We start from the raw sequence: 21,844 nt of genomic DNA, 5'->3' as shown, positions 1-21,844 counted from the left end.
CTGGCTAATTTGTACGCATCATCCTTCGCCCTGATTTCCCTTGTTATCCACGGATGTACTACCTTCCCTGATTTATTCTTTTGCCAAACTGGTATGAACAATTTTTGTAGTTCATCCATGCAGCCTTTAAATGTCTTCCATTGCATATCCACCGTCAACCCTTTTAGAATTAATTGCCAGTCAAGGTTGGCCAATTCACGTCTCATACCCTCAAAGTTACCTTTCTTTAAGTTCAGAACCATTGTTTCTGAATTAACAATGTCACTCTCCATCCTAATGAAGAACTCAACCATATTATGGTCACTCTTGCCCAAGGGGGCACGTGCAACAAGATTGCTAACTAACCCTTCCTCATTACTCAATACCCAGTCTAAAATAGCCTGCTCTCTCGTTGGTTCCTCTACATGTTGATTTAGATAACTATCCCGCATACATTCCAAGAAATCCTCGTCCTCAGCACCCCTGCCAATTTGATTCACCCAATCTGTATGTAGATTGAAGTCACCCATTATAACTGTTTTGCCTTTGTCGCACGCATTTCTAATTTCCTGTTTGATACCATCTCCAACTTCACTACTACTGTTAGGTGGCCTGTACACAACACCCACCAGCGTTTTCTGCTCCTTAGTGTTTCGCAGCTCTACCCATACCGATTCCACATCCTCCAAACTAATGTCCTTCCTTTCCATTGCATTAATCCCCTCTCTAATCAGTAACGCTACCCCACCTCCTTTTCCTTTCTGTCTATCCCTCCTGAATATTGAATATCCCTGGATGTTCAGCTCCCAGCCTTGGTCACCCTGGAGCCATGTCTCCGTGATCCCAACTATATCATAGTCATTAAGAGTTATCTGCACATTCAACTCATCCACCTTATTACGAATGCTCCTTGCATTGAGACACAAAGCCTTCAGGCTTGTTTTTACAACACTCTTACCCCTTATACAATTATGTTGAAAAGTGGCCCTTTTTGATTTTTGCCCTGGTTTTGTCTGCCTGCCACATTTACTTTTCACCTTGCTACCTATTTCTTCTACCCTCATTTTACACCCCTCGGTCTCTACGCTCACACATTTAAGAATCCCTTTCCCTTTAACTCCATCCTCCACTATCCCATTCAACACCCCACCCCCCTTATTTAGTTTAAAGCCACCCGTGTAGCAGTGGCAAACCTGCCTGCCAGAATGCTGGTCCCACACCTGTTAAGATGCAATCTGTCCCTTTTGTACAGTTCCCCCTTACCCCAAAATAGATCCCAATGATCTAAGAATCTAAATCCCTGCCCCGTGCACCAGTTCCTCAGCCACACGTTCAGGTCTGAGGGAAGTTAGTGTAGAATTAGCAGGGGCTATGACAGAAATATTTCAAATGTCATTAGAAACGGGAATAGTGCCGGAGGATTGGCGTACTGCGCATGTTGTTCCATTGTTTAAAAAGGGGTCTAAGAGTAAACCTAGCAATTATAGACCTGTTAGTTTGACGTCAGTGGCGGGCAAATTAATGGAAAGGATACTTAGAGATATAGATTAAAGGATACTTAGAGATAATATATATAAGCATCTGGATAAACAGGGTCTGATTAGGAACAGTCAACATGGATTTGTGCCTGGAAGGTCATGTTTGACTAATCTTCTTGAATTTTTTGAAGAGGTTACTCGGGAAATTGATGAGGGTAAAGCAGTGGATGTTGTATATATGGACTTCAGTAAGGCCTTTGACAAGGTTCCTCATGGAAGGTTGGTTAAGAAGGTTCAATTGTTGGGTATTAATGGTGGAGTAGCAAGATGGATTCAACAGTGGCTGAATGGGAGATGCCAGAGAGTAATGGTGGATGGTTGTTTGTCAGGTTGGAGGCCAGTGACTAGTGGGGTGCCACAGGGATCTGTGTTGGGTCCACTGTTGTTTGTCATGTACATCAATGATCTGGATGATGGTGTGGTAAATTGGATTAGTAAGTATGCAGATGATACTAAGATAGGTGGGGTTGTGGATAATGAAGTAGAGTTTCAAAGTCTACAGAGAAATTTATGCCAGTTGGAAGAGTGGGCTGAAAGATGGCAGATGGAGTTTAATGCTTATAAGTGTGAGGTGCTACATCTTGGCAGGACAAATCAAAATTGGACTACGTGGTAAATGGTAGGGAACTGAAGAATGCAGGTGAACAGAGGGATCTGGGAATAACAGTGCACAGTTCGCTGAAAGTGGAATCTCATGTAGATAGGGTGGTAAAGAAAGCTTTTGGTGTGCTGGCCTTTATAAATCAGAGCATTGAGTATAGAAGTTGGGATGTAATGTTAAAATTATACAAGGCATTGGTGAGGCCAATTCTGGAGTATGGTGTACAATTTTGGTCGCCTAATTATAGGAAAGATGTCAACAAAATAGAGAGAGTACAGACGAGATTTACTAGAATGTTGCCTGGGTTTCAGTAACTAAGTTACAGAGAAAGGTTGAACAAGTTAGGGCTTTATTCTTTGGAGCGCAGAAGGTTAAGGGGGGACTTGATAGAGGTCTTTAAAATGATGAGAGGGATAGACAGAGTTGAGGTGGATAAGCTTTTCCCACTGAGAGTAAGGAAGATTCAAACAAGGGGACAGGACTTGAGAATTAAGGGACAGAAGTTTAGGGGTAACATGAGAGGGAATTTCTTTACTCAGAGAGTGGTGGCTGTGTGGAATGAGCTTCCAGTGAGCTTCCAGTGAAGGTTCGTTTTTATCATTTAAAAATGAATTGGATAGTTATATGGACGGGAAAGGAATGGAGGGTTATGGTCTGAGCGCAGGTATATGGGACTAGGGGAGAATACGTGTTCAGCACGGACTAGAAGTGTCGAGATGGCCTGTTTCCATGCTGTAATTGTTATATGGTTATATGGTAGTAAGGGGCGAACGTGGCTGACAAGGGACATCAGGGACAGTATAAAAATGAAAGAGAATAAGTACAATGTAGCAAGAGAATTGGGTAATGTTTAAAGAACAACATACGATAACTAAAAAGGCAATACAGGGAGAAAAGATGACGTACAAAGGTAAACTAGCCAAGGATATAAAGGAGGATAGTAAAAGCTTCTTTAGGTATGTGAAGAGGAAAAAATTAGTTAAGACCAAAGTAGGACCCTTGAAGACTGAAAAAGGTGAATTTATTATGGGGAACAAGGAAATGGCAGATGAGTTGAACAGGTACTTTGGATCCGTCTTCACTAAGGATGACACAAACAATCTTCGTGATGTACTAGTGGCCAGAGTATCTGGAGTGATGGAGGAACCGAAGGAAATCCACAATAGGCAGGAAATGGTGTTGGATGGACTGATGGGACTGAAGGCTGATAAATCCCCAGGGCCTGATGGTCTGCATCCCAGGGTACTTAAGGAAGAAGCTCTAGAAATCGTGGATGCATTGGTGATAATTTTCCAATGTTCTATAGACTCAGGATCAGTTCCCATGGATTGGAGGGTAGCTAATGTTATCCCACTTTTTAAGAAAGGTGGGAGAGAGAAAATGGGGAATTGTAGACCAGTTAGCCTGACATCGGTGGTGGGGATGAGGCTGGACTCAGTTATAAAAGATGAGATAGCCACACATTTGGATAGCAGTAACCGGGTCAGTCCGAGTCAGCATGGATTTACGAAGGGGAAATCATGCTTGACTAATCTTCTGGAATTTTTTGAGGATGTAACTAGGAAAATGGACAAGGGAGAGCCAGTGAATGTAGTGTACCCGGACTTTCAGAAAGCATTTGATAAGATCCCACATAAGAGATTAGTGGACAAAATTAGGGCACATGGTATTGGGGGTAGAGTGCTAACATGGGTAGAAAATTGGTTGGCAGACAGGAAACAAAGAGTAGGGATTAACAGGTCCCATTCAGAATGGCAGGCAGTGACTAGTGGGGTACCGCAAGGCTCGGTGCTGGGACAGCAGCTATTTATAATATACATTAATAATTTGGATGAAGTGATTCAAAGTAACATTAGCAAATTTGCAGATGACTCAAAGCTGGGTGGCAGTGTGAATTGTGAGGATCTGATTAGGAACATTCAACATGGATTTGTGCCTGGAAGGTCATGTTTGACTAATCTTCTTGAATTTTTTGAAGAGGTTACTAGGGAAATTGATGAGGGCAAAGCGGTGGATGTTGTCTATATGGACTTCAGTAAGGCCTTTGACAATGTTTGGAAGGTTGCTTAAGAAGGTTCAATTGTTGGATATTAATAGTGGAGTAGCAAGATGGATTCAACGGTGGTTGAATGAGAGATACCAGAGAGTAATGGTGGATAACTGTTTGTCAGGTTGGAGGCCGGTGACGAGTGGGGTGCCACAGGGATCTGTGATGGGTCCACTGTTGTTTGTCTTATACATCAATGATCTGGATGATGGTGTGGTAAATTGGATTAGTAAGTATGCAGATGATACTAAGATAGGTGGTGTTGTGGATAATGAAGTAGATTTTCAAAGTCTAAAGAGAGATTTAGGCCATTTGGGAAAGTGGGCTGAAAGATGGCAGATGGAGTTTAATGCTGATAAGTTTGAGGTGCTACGTCTTGGCAGGACAAATCAAAATAGGACGTACATGGTAAATGGTAGGGAATTGAGGAATACAGTTGAACAGAGGGATCTAGGAATAATTGTGCATAGTTCTCTGAAGATGGAATCTCATGTAGATATGGTGGTAAGGAAAGCTTTTGGTGTGCTGGCCTTTATAAATCAGAGCATTGAGTATAGAAGTTGGGATGTAATGTTAAAATTGTACAAGGCATTGGTGAGGCCAATTCTGGAGTCTGGTGTACAATTTTGGTTGCCAAATTATATGAAAGATGTCAAGAAAATAGAGAGAGTACAGAGGAGATTTACTAGAATGTTGCCTGGATTTCAGCACCTAAGTTACAGAGAAAGGTTGAACAAGATAGGTCTATTCTTTGGAGTGCAGAAGGTGAAGTGGGGACTTGATAGAGGTCTTAAAAATTATGAGAGGGATAGACAGAGTTGACGTGGATAAGCTTTTTTCATTGAGAGTAGGGAAGATGCAAACAAGAGGACATGATTTGGGAATTAATGGACAAAAGTTTAGGGGTAACATGATGGGGAACTTCTTTACTCAGAGAGTGGTGGCTGTGTGGAATGAGATTCGAGTGGAAGTGGTGGAGGCAGGTTCAATTTTATAATTTAAAAATAAATTGGATAGGTTATATGGACGGGAAAGGAATGGAGGGTTATGGTCTGAGTGCAGGTAGATGGGACTTGGGGAGAGTAAGTGTTTGGCATGGACTAGAAGGGCCGAGATGGCCAGTTTCCGTGCTGTAATTGTTATATAGGAGGATTGTATGAGAATCCAGGGTGACTTGGACAGGTTGGGGGAGTGGGCAGATGCATGGCAGATGAAGTTTAATGTGGATAAAAACAAGAAGGAAGATTACTATCTAAGTGGCGTCACGTTGGGAAAAGGGGAAGTACAACGGGATATGGGGGTCCTTGTTCATCAGGCTATGAAAGTACGCATGCAGGTACAGCAGGCAGTGAAGAAAGCGAATGGCATGTTGGCCTTTATTACAAGAAGAGCCAAGCATAGGAGCAAAGAGGTCCTTCTGCAGTTGTACTGGGCCCTAGTGAGACCACACCTGGATTATTGTGTGCAGTTTTGGTCCCCTAATTTGAGGAAGTACATTCTTGCTATTGAGGTATTGAGATAGGTTTACAAGGTTAATTCCCGGGATGGCGGGACTGTCATATGCTGAGAGAATGGAGCGACTGGGCTTGTACACTCTGGAGTTTAGAAGGTTGAGAGGGGATCTTATTGAAACATATAAGATTGTTAAAGGTTTGGACATGGTGGAGGCAGAAAATATGTTCCCAATGTTGGGGAAGTCCAGAACCAGGGGCCACAGTTTAAGAATAAGGTGTAAGCCATTTAGAACGGAGACGAGGAAACACTTTTTCTCACAGCCTGTGGAATTCTCTGCCTCAGAGGGCGGTGGAGGATGGTTCTCTGGATACTTTCAAGAGAGAGCTAGATAGGACTCTTAAAGATAGCGGAGTCAGGAGATATGGGGAGAAGGCAGGAACAGGAAACGGATTGGGGATGATCAGCCATGATCACATTGAATGGCGGTGCTGGCTCTAAGGGCCGAATGGCCTACTCCTGCACCTATTGTCTATAGAAGACAGGACAGGGAGTCATTGCATGCAGACATCTCCAGATTCAGGGACAGGACCTTCCCAACTGAACCATCCTACCACAACCACAGCCATCCTGAACTACTACCTACCTCATCAAGGACCCTTGGACTATCCTTGATCAAACGTTGCTGGCTTTACCTTGCACTAAACGTTATTCCCTTACCACGTATCTGTACACTGTGAATGGCTTGATTATAATCATGTATCAGTTTAGTTTAGAGATACAGAGTTGATGAGCTGTTGCATCAGTGTGGGAGAGAGATGGAGAGGCAGAGGACGGGGAAAGACAAAGAGCAGGTGGATTGACTGGGCTACAGCAAGAACCGGCATTGAAAGTCAGTCCATGGTCAAGCTGATGGTCTGAACACGTGTGTAAATGCAGCACATGAATGTTTGTACATGATCAGGGAATAACATTTAGTGCGAGGTAAAGCTAGCAAAGTCCGATCAAAGATGGTCCGTGGGTACCCAATGAGGTGGATAGTAGTTCAGCACTGCTCTCTGGTTGTGGTGAGATGATTCAGTTGCCTGATAACAGCTGGGAAGAAACTATCCCCGAATGTGGAAGTCTGCGTTTTCACACTTCTGTCCCTCTTGCCGCTTCTTCCCTCTCCCATCAGGCAAGAGGCACAGAAGTGTGATAACGCACACTCCCAGATTCAGGGACAGTTTCTTCCCAGCTGTTAGCAGGCAGATCTCCCACTGTGCCGCCCCTCCCTACAGTAACCGCAGTGTGTACAGGCCTCTGCTTCCACCTGCTCACAGTAGGTGCACGGGGCTCTGAGCCTTACCTTCCACTCTGGGGCAGTAGGTGAAGGCCTTGGCTTCACTCGTCTCCCCGTCCTTCCTGCGTTTCAGCTGCACAAACACTGTGATGGGCCGCTCGATGGAGATGTCCCAGTATCGCGGAGTCCGGAAAACGATGGCAAACTGAGGAGAGAGAAGCCCAGTGAGATGGACACATCTACAGAGGCGGCAGTACTGCCAGGGGACACCAGGGGGCACCAACACTCGGGGTGGAAGGATGCTCCTTTATAACCGAGATCAGGAGAAATTTCTTTAGACAGACAAGAGTTCGTTTTTTGATACAGAGTGGAAAGAGGCCCTTTGGCTCACCGAGTCTGCACCAACCAGTGATGCCCGTACACTAACACTATGCTGCACACACAAGGGACAATTTACAATTAACCTACAAATCTGTAGTGTTTGAGGAAACCAAAGCACCCGGAGAAAACCCACGCGGTCCCGGGGAGAAGGTACAAACTATGTACAGCCAGCACCCGTAGTCGGGATTGAACTGGGTCTCTGGTGCTGTAAGACAGCCGCTCTATTGCTGCACCACTGTGCCGCAAGTCCACAATTCACTTACTCTGGACAAGAGAGTCTACCTTCGACCCAATGTATTCCTTTCATGGTCTTATACACCTCTATAAGATCACCCCCCTCATCCTCCTGTGTACCAGGGAATAAAGTCCGAGCCTACACATTCCTACACAGACCTTTCTGTCCTCGGTCACCTCCATTGTCAGAGTGAGGCTAAATGCAAATTGGAGGAACAGCATCTTTGATTTCACTTGGGGCAGCTTACAACCCCGGCATTCCCTCTCTCTCTATCCCTCCCCCACCCAAGTCGCTTCTCATTTTCACCCTACAAATAGTTGACAATGGCCTGATTCCCTTATCATCAAACTTTTTTGCATAACTGTATTGTGAACGGTTTTGGTCTCCTAATTTGAGGAAGGACATCCTTGTGATTGAGGCAGTGCAGCGTAGGTTCACGAGATTGATCCCTGGGATGGCGGGACTGTCATTTGAGGAAAGATTGAAAAGACTAGGCTTGTATTCACTGGAGTTTACAAGAATGAGGGGGGTCTTATAAAAACATATAATTGTAAAAGGACTGGACAAACTTGATGCAGGAAAAATGTTCCCAATGTTGGGTGAGTCCAGAACCAGGGGCCACAGTCTTAGAATAAAGGGGAGGCCATTTAAGACTGAGGTGAGAAAAAAACGTTTTCACCCAGAGAGTTGTGAATTTGTGGAATTCCGTGCCACAGCGGGTAGTGGAGGCCAAATCACTGGATGGATTTAATAGAGAGTTAGATATAGCTCTCGGGGTTAGTGGAATCAAGGGATATGAGGAGAAGGCAGGCACGGGTTATTGATAGGGGGCAATCAGCCATTATCACAACGAAAGACGGTGCTGGCTCGAAGGGCCGAATTGAAACATAGAAGCATAGAAAATAGGTGCAGGAGTAGGCCATTCGGCCCTTCGAGCCTGCACCGCCATTTAATATGATCATGACTGATCATCCAACTCAGTATCCTGTACCTGCCGTCTCTCCATACCCCCTGATCCCTTTAGCCACAAGGGCCACATCTAACTCCCTCTTAAATATAGCCAATGAACTGGCCTCAACTACCTTCTGTGACAGATAATTCCAGAGATTCACCACTCTCTGTGTGAAAAATGTTTTTCTCAACTCAGTCCTAAAAGATTTCCCCCTTATCCTCACATATCCTTATGTCTCCATATCCACAGGTTAATCAATGTTTATGTTTTCTAATCGCAACCAATCTCCTATTGAAGATGGTTCCCCCATCCTTTGTACATTCCACATCGCTATTTCCAGTTTAGTTTAGTGATACAGTGTGGAAACAGGCCCTTTGGCACCGACCAGCGATCCTTGAAGGTGCAGGTAGATAGGGTGGTCAAAAGACCTTTGGTATATTGTCCTTCATCAGTCAGGATACTGAGTATAGAAGTTGGGAGGTCATATTGCAGTTCGATACGACCTTTGTTGAGGACACATTTACAGGAATATGTTCAGTGCTGAGCACTGAGGACAGATTTTGTCAAGGGCCTGAGCTACAGGAAGAGGTTGAGTAGGCTAGGATAGACACAAAAAGCTGGAGTAACTCAGCAGGACAGGCAGCATCTCTGGAGAGAAGGAATGGCCGATGTTTTGGATCGAGACCCTTCTTCAGACTGGTTAGGGATAAGGGAAACGAGAGATATAGACGGTGGAGAGATAAAGAACAAACATAGAAACATAGAAAATAGGTGCAGGAGGAGGCCATTCCGTACTGCATACAGTTTTGGTCTCCTAATCTGAGGAAATACATTCTTGCCACAGAGAAGGTTCACCAGTCTGATTCCTGGGATGTCAGGACTTTCATATGAAGAAAGACTGGATAGACGGCTTATACTCGCTAGAATTTAGAAGATTGAGGGGGGATCTTATAGAAACGGACAAAATTCTTAAGGGGTTGGACAGGCTAGATGCAGGAAGATTGTTCCCAATGTTGGGGAAGTCCAGAACAAGGGGTCACAGTTTAAGGATCAGGGGGAAGTCTTTTAGGACCGAGATGAGAAAAACATTTTTCACACATACATTTTGCACAAACAGAAACCCCCCACAAACCAGAAGAGCACAAGATCAGAGTTTTAGTTATGTACTAGACTAAGTGAGATCCGTTGGGTCCCATGTTCACACGGGAGGGCTGGTCCCCAGGCGCAATACAAGATACAAGATAGATTTATTCATCACATGTGCCAGATGGCACTGTGAAATGAAATTCCCATACAGCCATACAATAAAAAAAGGGACACAACACACTATAGGGTTTGACATAAAACATCCCCACACAGTAGAATCAAGGTTTCCCACTATGTGGGAAGGCACCAAAGTCAGTCTCTTCCTCCATTGTTCCCCGTGGTCAGGGCCTCCCCGTGCCCTCCGCAGTTGCCGCTACGGGCGGCCCGATGTCCAGGACTGCTCGCCGGGGTGTTGTACGTCCGACGTCGGGGCTGCGGGACATCCTCAGTGGCGTGGACACCAATATCCCACCTATACACAAATTCCAATATTGGTGGCCAGTGGGGGGGGGCTTTCTGGAGTGCTGGTATGGGTTCTTGGGGTGGCAGCTCAGTCCCTCAAGCCTGATCTGCTGGCAGCTCACTCACGGCTGGTGGGCTGGCAGTTGACTCATGACTATTCCTTGAAATTCCTTTTCAAGCACGGTGCAAGGCCACCAAATTCAAATCCATGTTCCTACCATTTCAAGCAGGGTTCAAGGCCACCAAATTCAAGTGCAATTTCTTACCACTTTGAGCAGTGTGCAATGCCACCAAATTCAAGTGCAGTTTCCAACCACTTCAAGTAGGGTGCAAGGCCACCGAATTCAAGTGTAGTTTAATTCCACTTCAAGTAGGGTGCAAGGCCACCAAATTCAAGCGCAGTTTTATTCCATTTCAAGCAGGGTCCAAGGCCACCAAATTCAAATGCAGCTTCATACCATTTCATGCAGGGTGAAACCACCGTAAAACCACACAAAACACCAAACTCACACATTCAGTGTGTTCAGTTGATTCACAGCTCAGACAGTCGTGACCTCTCCCTCCCCCATCATGCAGAGACTAAGCCACACCCACACTTCCTGGTTTTAGAACCCCTTCCCCCCCCCCCCCCCCCCCCCCCCCCCCCCCCACCAGAAAAGGTGTGTTTTTCATGGCGTGATTTACAGAAGAGAGATTCTCAACATTAAAAAAAAAACTAATAACACTTTTATTTTTCATTGATGGGAAGAATTCTCTGCACCTGCTCAGCTGAGTAAAATGGCCGAAAATCACAGCTGTAAGTGGTAGCGTTTTATCTAAAATCAATATACAGTGCAAACAGGAAGTAAGTGCATTTGCAGTAGTGCCTTTTAACTTCAAGCCAAGGCACCCAAGCCACCATTTGCAGTAAGTAGTGCCTTTCAACTTCAAACCAAAGCTCTCAAGCCACCACTTGCAGTAAGTAGTTCCTTTCTACTACAAGCCAAAGCACCCAAGCCACCATTTGCCGTAAGTAGTGCCTTTCAACTTCAAACCAAAGTTCTCAAGCCTGCACTTGCAGTAAGTAGTGCATTTTCTATTTCAAGCCAAAGCTCCCAAGCCACCATTTGCAGTAAGTAGTGCCTTTCAACATCAAGCCAAAGCAACCGAGCCACCATTTGCAGTAAGTAGTGCCTTTCAACTTCAAGCCAAAGCACCCAATCCACCATTTGCTGTAGGTAGTGCCTTTCAACTTCAACCCAAAGCACCCAAACAACTATTTGCAGGCAGTGCGTTTTTACTTCAAACAAACCATATTTTCATTTTCAAACCACATTAAGGGGACTTACAGTTGTGTAGACATTTGTTCAGTTTTATTCAGAGCTCAGAGAGACATGACCCTTGGCTTCATCCATCTTGCAGAGACTGAGTGCGGCACACCACTTCCTGGTTTTATAGACCCTCCCCCTCCCTCCAGCAGTGGCAGCAGAGAGAATGGTTAATTTTTTTAAAATATTAATATCTCTCGGATTTATCATCGATGGGAAAAATCCTCTGCTCCCTTAAGGCGGAAGGGGGCTCTGCGCGAAGTGGCCAAACATGACGGCCGTAGGTGGCGGTGTTCTGTCGGAATTCGCAGCACAGTGGGCCAAAAGCGGTCAAGATCAAGATCAAGGATAAGGGGGAAATCCTTTAAAACCGAGATGAGGAGAACTTTTTTCACACAGAGAGTGGTGAATCTCTGGAACTCTCTGCCACAGAGGGTAGTTGAGGCCAGTTCATTGGCTATATTTAAGAGGGAGTTAGATGTGGCCCTTGTGGCCAAGGGGATCAGAGGGTATGGAGAGAAGGCAGGTGCGGGATACTGAGTTGGATGATCAGCCATGATCATATTGAATGGCGGTGCAGGCTCGAAGGGCCAAATGGCCTACTCCTGCACCTAATTTCTATGTTTCTAATATCAGAGTTTTAGTAATATAGATAGGTTTAGACAGGTACATGAATAGGACAGGTTTAGAGGGATATGGACCAAACGCAGGCAGGTAGGACTTGTATAGCTGGGGCATGTTGGCCGGTGTGGGCAAGTCAGGCCAAAGGGCCTGTTTCCACGCTGTATCACTCTATGACGTGGATGGGGACAATGAGAAGCGTGGAGACGTGCTTCCTTCACACTGCACCACTGGTGTTTGTAGACGTGTGGCCAGGACAGGGCAGCGTAGCGTAGAGGAATGGCTAGCGGCAAGTGTTACCTGTCTGTGGACGTCCGTGGGACCAAAGTCTCCGTATGCCTCCCAGGCGCGTTCATCGTCCTCATAGAAACGGATCTGGATGTCATCTACGAAGCAACAAGAGCAACTCAGAGCTAAAGCAAATTCAGCATGAAGGCACTAGTACAGCACGATGGCTCAGCAATAGAGCTGCTGCCTTACAGCGCCAGAGACCCGGGGTCCATCCTGACTGAGGGTGCTGTCTGTATGCGGTTTGTACGTTCTCCCCGTGAGGTTTCTCTGGGAGCTCCGGTTTCCTAACACACTCCAAAGATGTACAGGTTTGTAGGTTAATTGGCTTTGGTCAAAATTGTAAATTGTCCCTAGCCATTGGTCGTTACTGACTGTGTGGGCTGAAGGGCCTGTTTCCGTGCTGTGTCTCTGCAGTCTACAGTAAAGTCAGGATTGTTGACTAGATATCAGGTTATGTGGGCTGTAGGGAAAGATTTACTGCAGATGTTCCACCAATCGGTGGTGGCCAGTGCCACCTTCTTCGCTGCTGTGCAGGGGCAGCAGGGTGAGGCCACGGATGCCAACAGGATTAACAAACTCATCAGGAAGGCTGGCTACATCCTGGGGGCGGAGTTGGATTCATGGGAGATGGTCTTGGAGGGGAAGAAGCTCCTCAAACTGCAGAGCATCCTGGAACATACAGCCCACCCCATCCATGACACACTCGTCAACCTGAGGAGCACCTTCAGCAACAGACTGGTTTCACCAAGATGTCGGACAGGACGACACAGGAGATCCTTCTTCCCTATGGCTATCAAACTGTACAACTTCTCCCCCTTCTGTGGTGGGGTAGACTGATGGACCCCTCCCCCATATTTGCACATCCACCAATCCTTTCCACTTGTCACCTTAATTTCATGTTTCATGTATTTTGTGTTTTATGACTGTGGGCAGATCAATTTCCCTGCTGGGATAAATGATGTTGTATCGTATCGTATAGTTTATCGAGGGGGAGCAGTGACACAGGAGCAAGCTGGAAGCCTTCAACTGTGAGTGTAGATGTCATCAGCCACAAGTAGTTTAGTTTAGTTTAGAGATACAGTGCATAAACAGGCTGACGAGTCCACGCCGACCAGCGATCCCCGCACAGTAACACTATCCGACACACTAGGAATCATTTCACAATGGATTGTCACCTTGTCGTGGTGGAGAAGCTTGTGTGGACCTGAGATCCTGAGATTCCCCACACAGTTGAGAGGGAAAGGTAGATCAGCCATGATTGAATGGTGGAGTACACTCGATGGGCAGAGGGGCCTAATTCTGCTCCTATTTCTTGTGCTCTTACAAGTACAGCTCTACCCCACTCTCCACCCCCCAACTAACAACAGTCCTGTACATTTGTGGCAGCATTCACTAACCTCTATACCCAGCCTGCAATAACATGTCATATCTGCTCTCTGACAGCGATTTCATCCCATATCAATATTATTCCTCTAAATTCTTCCCGTCAAGGGGTTTGTGGTGCCCGTCCACGTTAGTTTTAGAGATACAGCGCGGAAAAAGGCCCTTGGTTCCACCGAGTCCACGCCGACCAGCAATCCCCACACACTCGCACTATCCTACACACACTAGGGACAAGTTTTACATTTACCAAGCCAATTAACCTACGAACCTTTATGTCTTTGGAGTGTGGAAGATCTCAGAGAAAACCCACACAGGTCACGGGGAGAACGGACAAACTCCGTAAAGACAGTGCCCGTAGTTGGGATCGAACCCGGGTCTCCGGCGCTGCTAGTTCTGTAAGGCAGCATCTCTACTGCTCCACCACTGTGCCACCCTTACATAATTTCATAATTTCCCAACAGCAGCAGAAGCAGCAGCTGACCTGTGGGTGGAGAGCAGCCAACTTGGGGACCGCCGACCTTGGGGACCTGCAGCCATCTTGGGGACCACCGACCTTGGGGACCTGCAGCCATCTTGGGGATCAGCGACCTTGGGGACCTGCAGCCATCTTGGGGATCAGCGACCTTGGGGACCTGCAGCCATCTTGGGGATCAGCGACCTTGGAGACCTGCAGCCATCTTGGGGATCAGCGACCTTGGAGACCTGCAGCCATCTTGGGGACCAGTGACCTTGGGGACCTGCAACCATCTTGGGGATCAGCGACCTTGGAGACCTGCAGCCATCTTGGGGACTAGTGACCTTGGGGACCTGCAACCATCTTGGGGATCAGCGACCTTGGAGACCTGCAGCCATCTTGGGGACTAGTGACCTTGGGGACCTGCAGCCATACTGAAGCACAAGCTGGCTCACCCCTCAGGCAAGCAGTGACCTGCACGCTGACCTCCACCACTCACCTTTCTGGACCTTGTCACACAGGAGGTAGATCTCATCTCCGCCCATCACACAGCCCGAGGTCTTGTCCATCCGGACGATCTTTAGGTTGGAAGCGTTTGGTGCCTCTGCCAGACACACAAGATCAAACATGTTAAAATATCAACAAGAACAACACCTGCTACAAAATCTACAAAAGCATTTGTTGTTACTTTGGAAATAACAGTTGCTGCCTTACAGCGCCGGAGACACAGGTTCGATCCTGACTAGGGGTGCTGTCTGTACGGAGTTTGTACGTTCTCCCAGTGACCTGTGTGGATTTTCTCCGAGATCTTGTGTTTCCTCCCACACTCCAAAGATGTACAAGTTTGTAGGTTAATTGGTTTCAGTAAATTTGTAAATTGTCCCTAGTGGGTGTGGGGCAGTGTTAGTGTGTAGGGATCGCTGGTCCGTGTGGACTCGGTGGGCCAAAGGGCCTTTTTCCGTGCTGGCTATCTAAACTAAACTTAAAACTTAAGTCAACCAATGTATCCAGCAAGAGTGATTGATGAGCCAGACGAAGACCCAAGGTGTAGCAGGAACTGCAGATGCTGGTTGAAAGCAAAGATAGACACAGAAAGCTGGAGTAACTCAGCGCGCCAGGCAGCATTTCTGGAGAGAAGGAATGGGTGACGTTTCAGGTCGAGACCCTGTCCAGATTAATTTCACTGTTTGTATGCCTCGTTGTCACCTTCCCCTCAGCCAACAATGAGCCAGACTACATTTCTTTGATCAACGTCTGCTTTGAGCTGTCCTTTCACACATTACCCTTCCATATCTCTAGTTTCCCTCTTCCCCTCTGACTGTCTGAAGAAGGGTCTTGACCCGAACCGTTACCCGTTCCATCCTGACTACGGATATTGTCTGTACGGAGTTTGTACGTTCTCCCCGTGACTTGCGTGGGTTTTTCTGAGTTCTTCTGTTTCCTCCCACATTCCAAAGGTACAGGTTTGTAGGTTAATTGGCTTCAGTAAAATTGTGAGTTTTTCCTAGTGAGCATAGGGTGGTGTCAGTGTGCGGGGATCGCTGGTCCGTGTGGACTCGGTGGGCCGAAGGTCCTGTTTCCGCACTGTATCTCTAAACTAAACTTGATGAAATTGAGCAAGTGCACCTCACTACCTCCTCACCCAGTATCAGCCTCATCAACCTCGACACTGTGCTGAGAGTCTCCCACCACTAACAGTGTGACAGGTACAAAGTGCAAACTTGGCCACAAAACCCCAAGAGAGGCTTGGGGAATGTTCCATGACTCATGACCAGTCACGGCCAGAAGTGTCAAATTTAAAATTCCCTGCGGTCTCTTTATTCCTTTTATCACGATCAGCCACAACCTTTCCCGTCTTTGCCCAAGACCAAGCTTTGGTGCAGCGGTAGAGTTGCTGATTCACGGCGCCAGGGTCCCAGGTTCGATCCTGGCTACGGCTGCCGTCTGCATGGAGTTTCTACATTCTCCCACACTCCAAAGACGTACAGGTTTGTAGGTTAATTGGCTTGATATAATTGTAAAATGTCCCTAGTTTGTAGGATAGCATTAGTATGCAGGGATTGATGGTCAGTGTGGACCCAGTAGACCGAAGGGCCTATTTCCATGCTGTATCTCTAATCTAAACTAAACTATGAGCAATGGCTTTATGGGCAAGTCTGACAGAGATAGGTGGAGGGGCAGGTAGTGTAGAGAAAGCAGCAACTCTGCAGAAGGACTTGGACAGGTTGGGAGAGTGGGCAAAGAAGTGGCAGATGGAATATAGTGGAGCAAAGTGTATGGTCATGCATTTTGTAATAGGGAATAAAGGCGCTGACTATTTTCAGAAATTGGAAGTGCAAATGCACGTGGGCTGCATCTGAACTTTACCAGTTCCTTCTCCTCATCAACACCACATTTCCTGCTTACTCCAATGCTATCTTTTACTTTACATTTACCACCATTGTACAAGAATGATCCCAGGAATGAGTGGGTTAGCATATGATGAGCACTTGATGGCACTGGGCCTGTACTCGCTGGAGTTTAGAAGGATGAGGGGGTACCTCATTGAAATTTACAGAATAGTAAAATGCCAGCATAGAGTGGATGTGGAGAGGATGCTTACACTACTGGGAGAGTCTAGGACTTGAGGTCATATCCTCAGAATTAAAGGATGCACTTTTAAAAAGGAAATGAGGAGGAATTTCTTTAGTCAGACAGAGGGCGGTGAATCTGTGGAATTCTTTGTCACAGAAAGCTGTGGAGGCCAAGTCAATGGATATTTTTAAGGCAGAGATAGATAGACTCTTGATGAGTACACGCGTCAGGCATTATGGGGCGAAGGCAGGAGAATGGGGTTGAGAGGGAAAGATAGATCAGCCATGATTCAATGGCACGATGGGCCAAATGGCCTAATTCTGCGCCTAGAACTAATTTGTATTGGATAAAAACGGGTAACGACAAGTCAGACTTCAGGAAGGAAGTCAATAGGTCAATAGGTCGAGCATGGAAACAGGCTGTTCGGTGTCGACCAGTCATCACCCATATACTAGCACAATACACACTAGCAACAATTTACAGAAGCCACTTACCCTACAAACCTGCACATCGTTGGAGTGTGGGAGGAAACAGGAGCACCCGGAGAGAACCCACGCAAGTCACGGGAAACCTTGCACACTGCGTACAGACATCACCCCAAGTCAGGATGGAAGCTGGGATTCTGACGCTGCGAGGCAGCAACACTACCGCTGCGGCACCGTGCTGCCCTACATCTTACTCTCAACGTTAGCAAGATCAAGGAGCTGAGTGATGGCTTTGTGAAGGGAAAGCAGAGGGTCCATGCACCTGACTACATCAACGGGGCTGCAGCGGCTTCAGGTTCTGAGTGTGCATGTCCCGTCTGATCTGTCCTGACCCCAGCACGTGGATGCAATTGCACACTAATCTCACCAACTTCATCAAAGGTTAGACAATGGTTCAATGGTTCTTTGTTGTCACATGTACCCAGGTAGTGTGAAAGTCCTTTTTTGCACATAATTAATTAAAAGCCTTACTGTACAAAGGTACAATCATACTTAACGGCAGCATGGTGGTGCAGCATTAGAGTTGCTGCCTTACGAGGTTCGACCCTGAGTACAGGTGCTGTCTGTACGGAGTTTGCATGTTCTCCCTGACGTTTTCCCCAAATGCTCCAGATTCCTTCCACATTCCAAGTAGGTACATTGGCTTCAGTAAAATTGTAAATTGTCCCTTGTGTGTGGGGTAGTGCAATGTATGGGCATTGCTGGTTGGCACATACTCAGTGGGCTGAAGGGCCTATTTCCACACTGTGTCTCTAACCTAAACTAAACTACGAGCAATGGCTTTGTGGACAGGTTTGCAGGTGATGCAAATATAGGTGGAGGGGCAGGTAGTGTGGAGAAAGCAGGAAGTCTACAGAAAGACTAGGACAGGTTGGAGAAATAATTTCTTTAGTCAGAGCATGGTGAATCTGTGGAATTTATTACCTCAGCTGTGGAGGCCAAGTCATTATGTAGTTTTAAGGCAGTGATTGACTGATTCTTGATTAGTAGGGGTGTCAGAGGTTATAGGGAGAGGCAGGAGAATAGGGTTAGGAGGAAGAGATATATCAGATACTAGACTAAGTGGGACCCGTTGGGTCCCATGTTCACACGGGAGGGCTGGTCCCCCGACTCAATATTCCACCTCTCCACCAATTCCAATATTGACGGCCAGTGGGGGGGGGGGGCTTTCTGGAGTGCTGGTATGGGTTCTTGAGGTGGCAGCTCAGTCCCTCAAGCCTGATCTGCTGGCAGCTCACTCGCGGCTGGTGGGCTGGCAGTTGACTCATGACTATTCCTTGAAATTCCATTTCAAGCAGGGTGCAAGGCCACCAAATTCAAATCCGTTCCTACCATTTCAAGCAGAGTGCAAGGCCACCAAATTCAGTGCAGTTTCATACCACTTCAAGCAGGGTGAAACCACCATAAAACCACACAAAACACCAAACTCACAGTTCAGTAGACATTCAGTGTGTTCAGTTGATTCACAGCTCAGACAGAGTCGTGACCTCTCCCTCCTCCATCATCCAGAGACTGAGCCACGCCCACACTTCCGGCTTTTATAACCCCTCCCCCTCCCACCGGAAAAGGTGTGGCTTTCATGGCGTGATTGACAGGAGAGAGATTCTCAACATTTTTTAAACACTAATAACACTTTTATTTTTCATTGATGGGAAGAATTCTCTGCACCTGCTCAGCGGAGGGGGGACTAAAATGGCCAAGAATCACAGCCATAAGTGGTAGCGTTTTAACTAAAATTATAATACAGTGCAAAAAGGAAGTTAGTGCATTTGCAATAGTGCCTTTTAACTTCAAGCCAAAGCACCCAAGCCGCCATTTGCAGTAAGTAGTGTCTTTCAACTTCAAGCCAAAGCTCCCAAGCCACCATTTGCAGTAAGTACTGCCTTTCAACTTCAAGCCAAAGCACCCAAGCCACCATTTGCAGTATGTAGTGCCTTTCAACTACAAGCCAAAGCACCCAAGCCACCATTTGCAGTAAGTAGTGCCTTTCAACTTCAAGCCATATCACCCAACCTACCATTTGCAGTAAGTAGTGCCTTTCAACTTCATGCCATCATTTGCAGTAAGTAGTGCCGTTAAACTTCAAGCCAAAGTTCCCAAGTCGCCATTTGCAGTAAGTAGTGCCTTTCAATTTCAAGCCAAAGCACCCAAGCCACCATTTGCAGTAAGTAGTGCCCTTCTACTTCAAGTCAAATCTCCCAAGCCATCATTTGCAGTAAGTAGTGCCTTTCAACTTCAAGCCAACGCACCCAAGCCACCATTTGCAGTAAGTAGTGCCTTTCAACTTCATGCCACCATTTGCAGTAAGTAGTGCCTTTCACCTTCAAGCCAATACACCCACTCCACCATTTGCAGTAAGCAATGCCCTTCAACTTCATGCCACCATTTGCAGTAAGTAGTGCCTTTCAACTTCAAGCCAAACCACCCAAACCACCATTTGCAGTAAGGTGCCTTTCAACTTCAAGCCAAAGCACCCAAGCCACCATTTGCAGTAAGTAGTTCCTTTCAACTTCAAGCCAAAGCACCCAAGCCACCATTTGCAGTAAGTAGTTCCTTTCAACTTCAAGTCAAATCTCCCAAGCCATCATTTGCAGTAAGTAGTGCCTTACAATTTCAAGCCAATGCTCCGAGGCCATCATTTGCAGTAAGTAGTGCCTTTGAACTTTAAACCAAAGCTCCCAAGCCACCATTTTCAGTAAGTAGTGCCTTTCAACTTCAAGCAAAAGCACCCAAGCAACCATTTGCAGTAGGCATCGATGGGAAAAATCCTCCACACCCATAAGACGGAGGGGGGCTCTGAGCGGGGGAGAGAAGAGGGGGGGGGGGGTGGGAGAGAGAGTGCCTTTTTACTTCAACCCAAACCCAAACAACCATTTGCAGGCAGTGCTTTTTTACCTCTAACCATATTTTCATTTTCAACCAAATTAAGGGTACTCACAGTGCTGTAGACATTTGTCAGTGTCATTCAAAGCTCTGATTGAGGCACCACTTCCTGGTTTTATAATCTCTCCCCATCCCTCCAGCAGGGGCAGCAGAGAGAATGGGGAATGTTGTAAAAACATTAATATCTCTGTCAATTTTCATCGACGGGAAAATTCCTCGGCACACATGTGGGGAAGGGGGGCTCTGAGCGAGGTGGCCAAAAATGATGGCCGTAGGTGGCGGCGCACTCTCGGAAACCGCAGCACAGATCGCCAAAACCGGTCAAGAACATAGTTTTAGTAATATAGATAAGATAAAAATAGAAACATAGAAAATAGGTGCAGGAGAAGGCCATTCGGCCCTTCGTGCCAGCACCGCCATTCAATGTTATCATGGCTGATCATCCAAAATCAGTACCCTGTTCCTGCCTTCTCCCCATATCCCTTGATTCCTCAAGCCCTAAGAGCTCTATCTAACTCTCTTTTGAATGCATCCAGTGGATCTGCCTCTACTGTCTTCTGAGGCAGACAAATTCACAACTGTGTGTGAAAAAGTTTTTCCTCATCTCAGTTCTAAATGGCCTACCCTTTATTCTTAAACTGGGGCCCCTGGTTCTGGACTCCCCCAACATCGGGAACATGTTTTCTGCATCTACAGTGCCCTCCATAATGTTTGGGACAAAGACCGATCATTTATTTATTTGCCTCTGTACTCCACAATTTGAGATTTGTAATAGAAAAAAAATCACATGTGGTTAAAGTACACACTGTCAGATTTAAATAAAGGCTATTTTTATACCTTTTGGTTTCACCATGTAGAAATGACAGCTGTGTTTATACACAGTCCCCCCCATTCCAGGGCACCATAATGTTTGGGACACGGCAATGTCATGTAAATGAAAGTAGTCTTGTTTAGTATTTTGTTGCATATCCTTTGCATGCAATGACTGCTTGAAGTCTGCGATTCATGGACATCACCAGTTGCTGGGTGTCTTCTCTGGTGATGTTCTGCCAGGCCTGTATTGCAGCCATTTTTAGCTTATGCTTGTTTTGGGGGCTAGTCCCCTTCAGTTTTCTCTTCAGCATATAAAAGGAATACTCAATCGGGTTAAGATCGGGTGATTGACTTGGCCACTCAAGAATTGACCATTTTTTTGCTTTGAATAACTCCTTTGCTGCTTTAGCAGTATGTTTGGGATCATTGTCTTACTGTAGAATGAACCGTCGGCCAATGAGTTTTGAGGCATTTGTTTGAACTTGAGCAGATAGGATGTGTTCAGAATTCATTATGCTACTACCATCAGCAGTTGTATCATCAATGAAGATAAGTGAGTCAGTGCCTTCAGCAGCCATACATGCCCAGGCCATAACACCCCCATCACCGTGTTTCACAGATGAGGCAGTATGCTTTGGATCTCGGGCAATTCCTTCTCTCTTTCATACTTTGCTCTTGCCATCACTCTGATCTTCGTCTCATCTGTCCACAAGACCATTTTCCAGAACTGTGGTTGCTCTTTTAAGTACTTGTTGGCAAACTGTAACCCGGCCATCCTATTTTTGCGGCTAACCAGTGGTTTGCATCTTGCAGTGCAACCTCTGTATTTCTGTTCATGAAGTCTTCTGCAGACAGTGGTCATTGACAAATCCACACCTGACTCCTGAAGTGTTTCTGATCTGCCGGACAGGTGTTTGGGGATTTTTCTTTATTTTCGAGAGAATTCTTCTGTCATCAGCTGTGGAGGTCTTCCTTGGCCTGCCAGTCCCTTTGCGATTAGTAAGCTCACCAGTGCTCT

General features: G+C 46.3%; 1 protein-coding gene across 1 annotated transcript in view; it reads right to left on the bottom strand.

Moving 5' to 3' along the window:
- The window catches only part of LOC129713066 (nuclear factor NF-kappa-B p100 subunit-like), a 106,009-nt gene that overhangs the window by 45,191 nt on the left and 38,974 nt on the right, over positions 1-21,844 (bottom strand). Inside the window, exons 9-11 of the mRNA XM_055661944.1 lie at positions 14,571-14,675; positions 12,244-12,329; positions 6,966-7,104 (exon numbers count right to left, since the gene is read on the bottom strand). Coding sequence (XP_055517919.1) covers positions 6,966-7,104; positions 12,244-12,329; positions 14,571-14,675 — 330 coding nt within the window. The remainder of the gene's footprint in view (positions 1-6,965; positions 7,105-12,243; positions 12,330-14,570; positions 14,676-21,844) is intronic.

This window comes from Leucoraja erinacea, chromosome 34 (assembly GCF_028641065.1).
Source record: "Leucoraja erinacea ecotype New England chromosome 34, Leri_hhj_1, whole genome shotgun sequence".
NCBI classification, from domain to species: Eukaryota; Metazoa; Chordata; class Chondrichthyes; order Rajiformes; family Rajidae; genus Leucoraja; species Leucoraja erinaceus.
The sequence above is the reverse complement of the archived record's forward strand: the minus strand, read 5'-3'. Positions and strand labels throughout refer to the sequence as shown.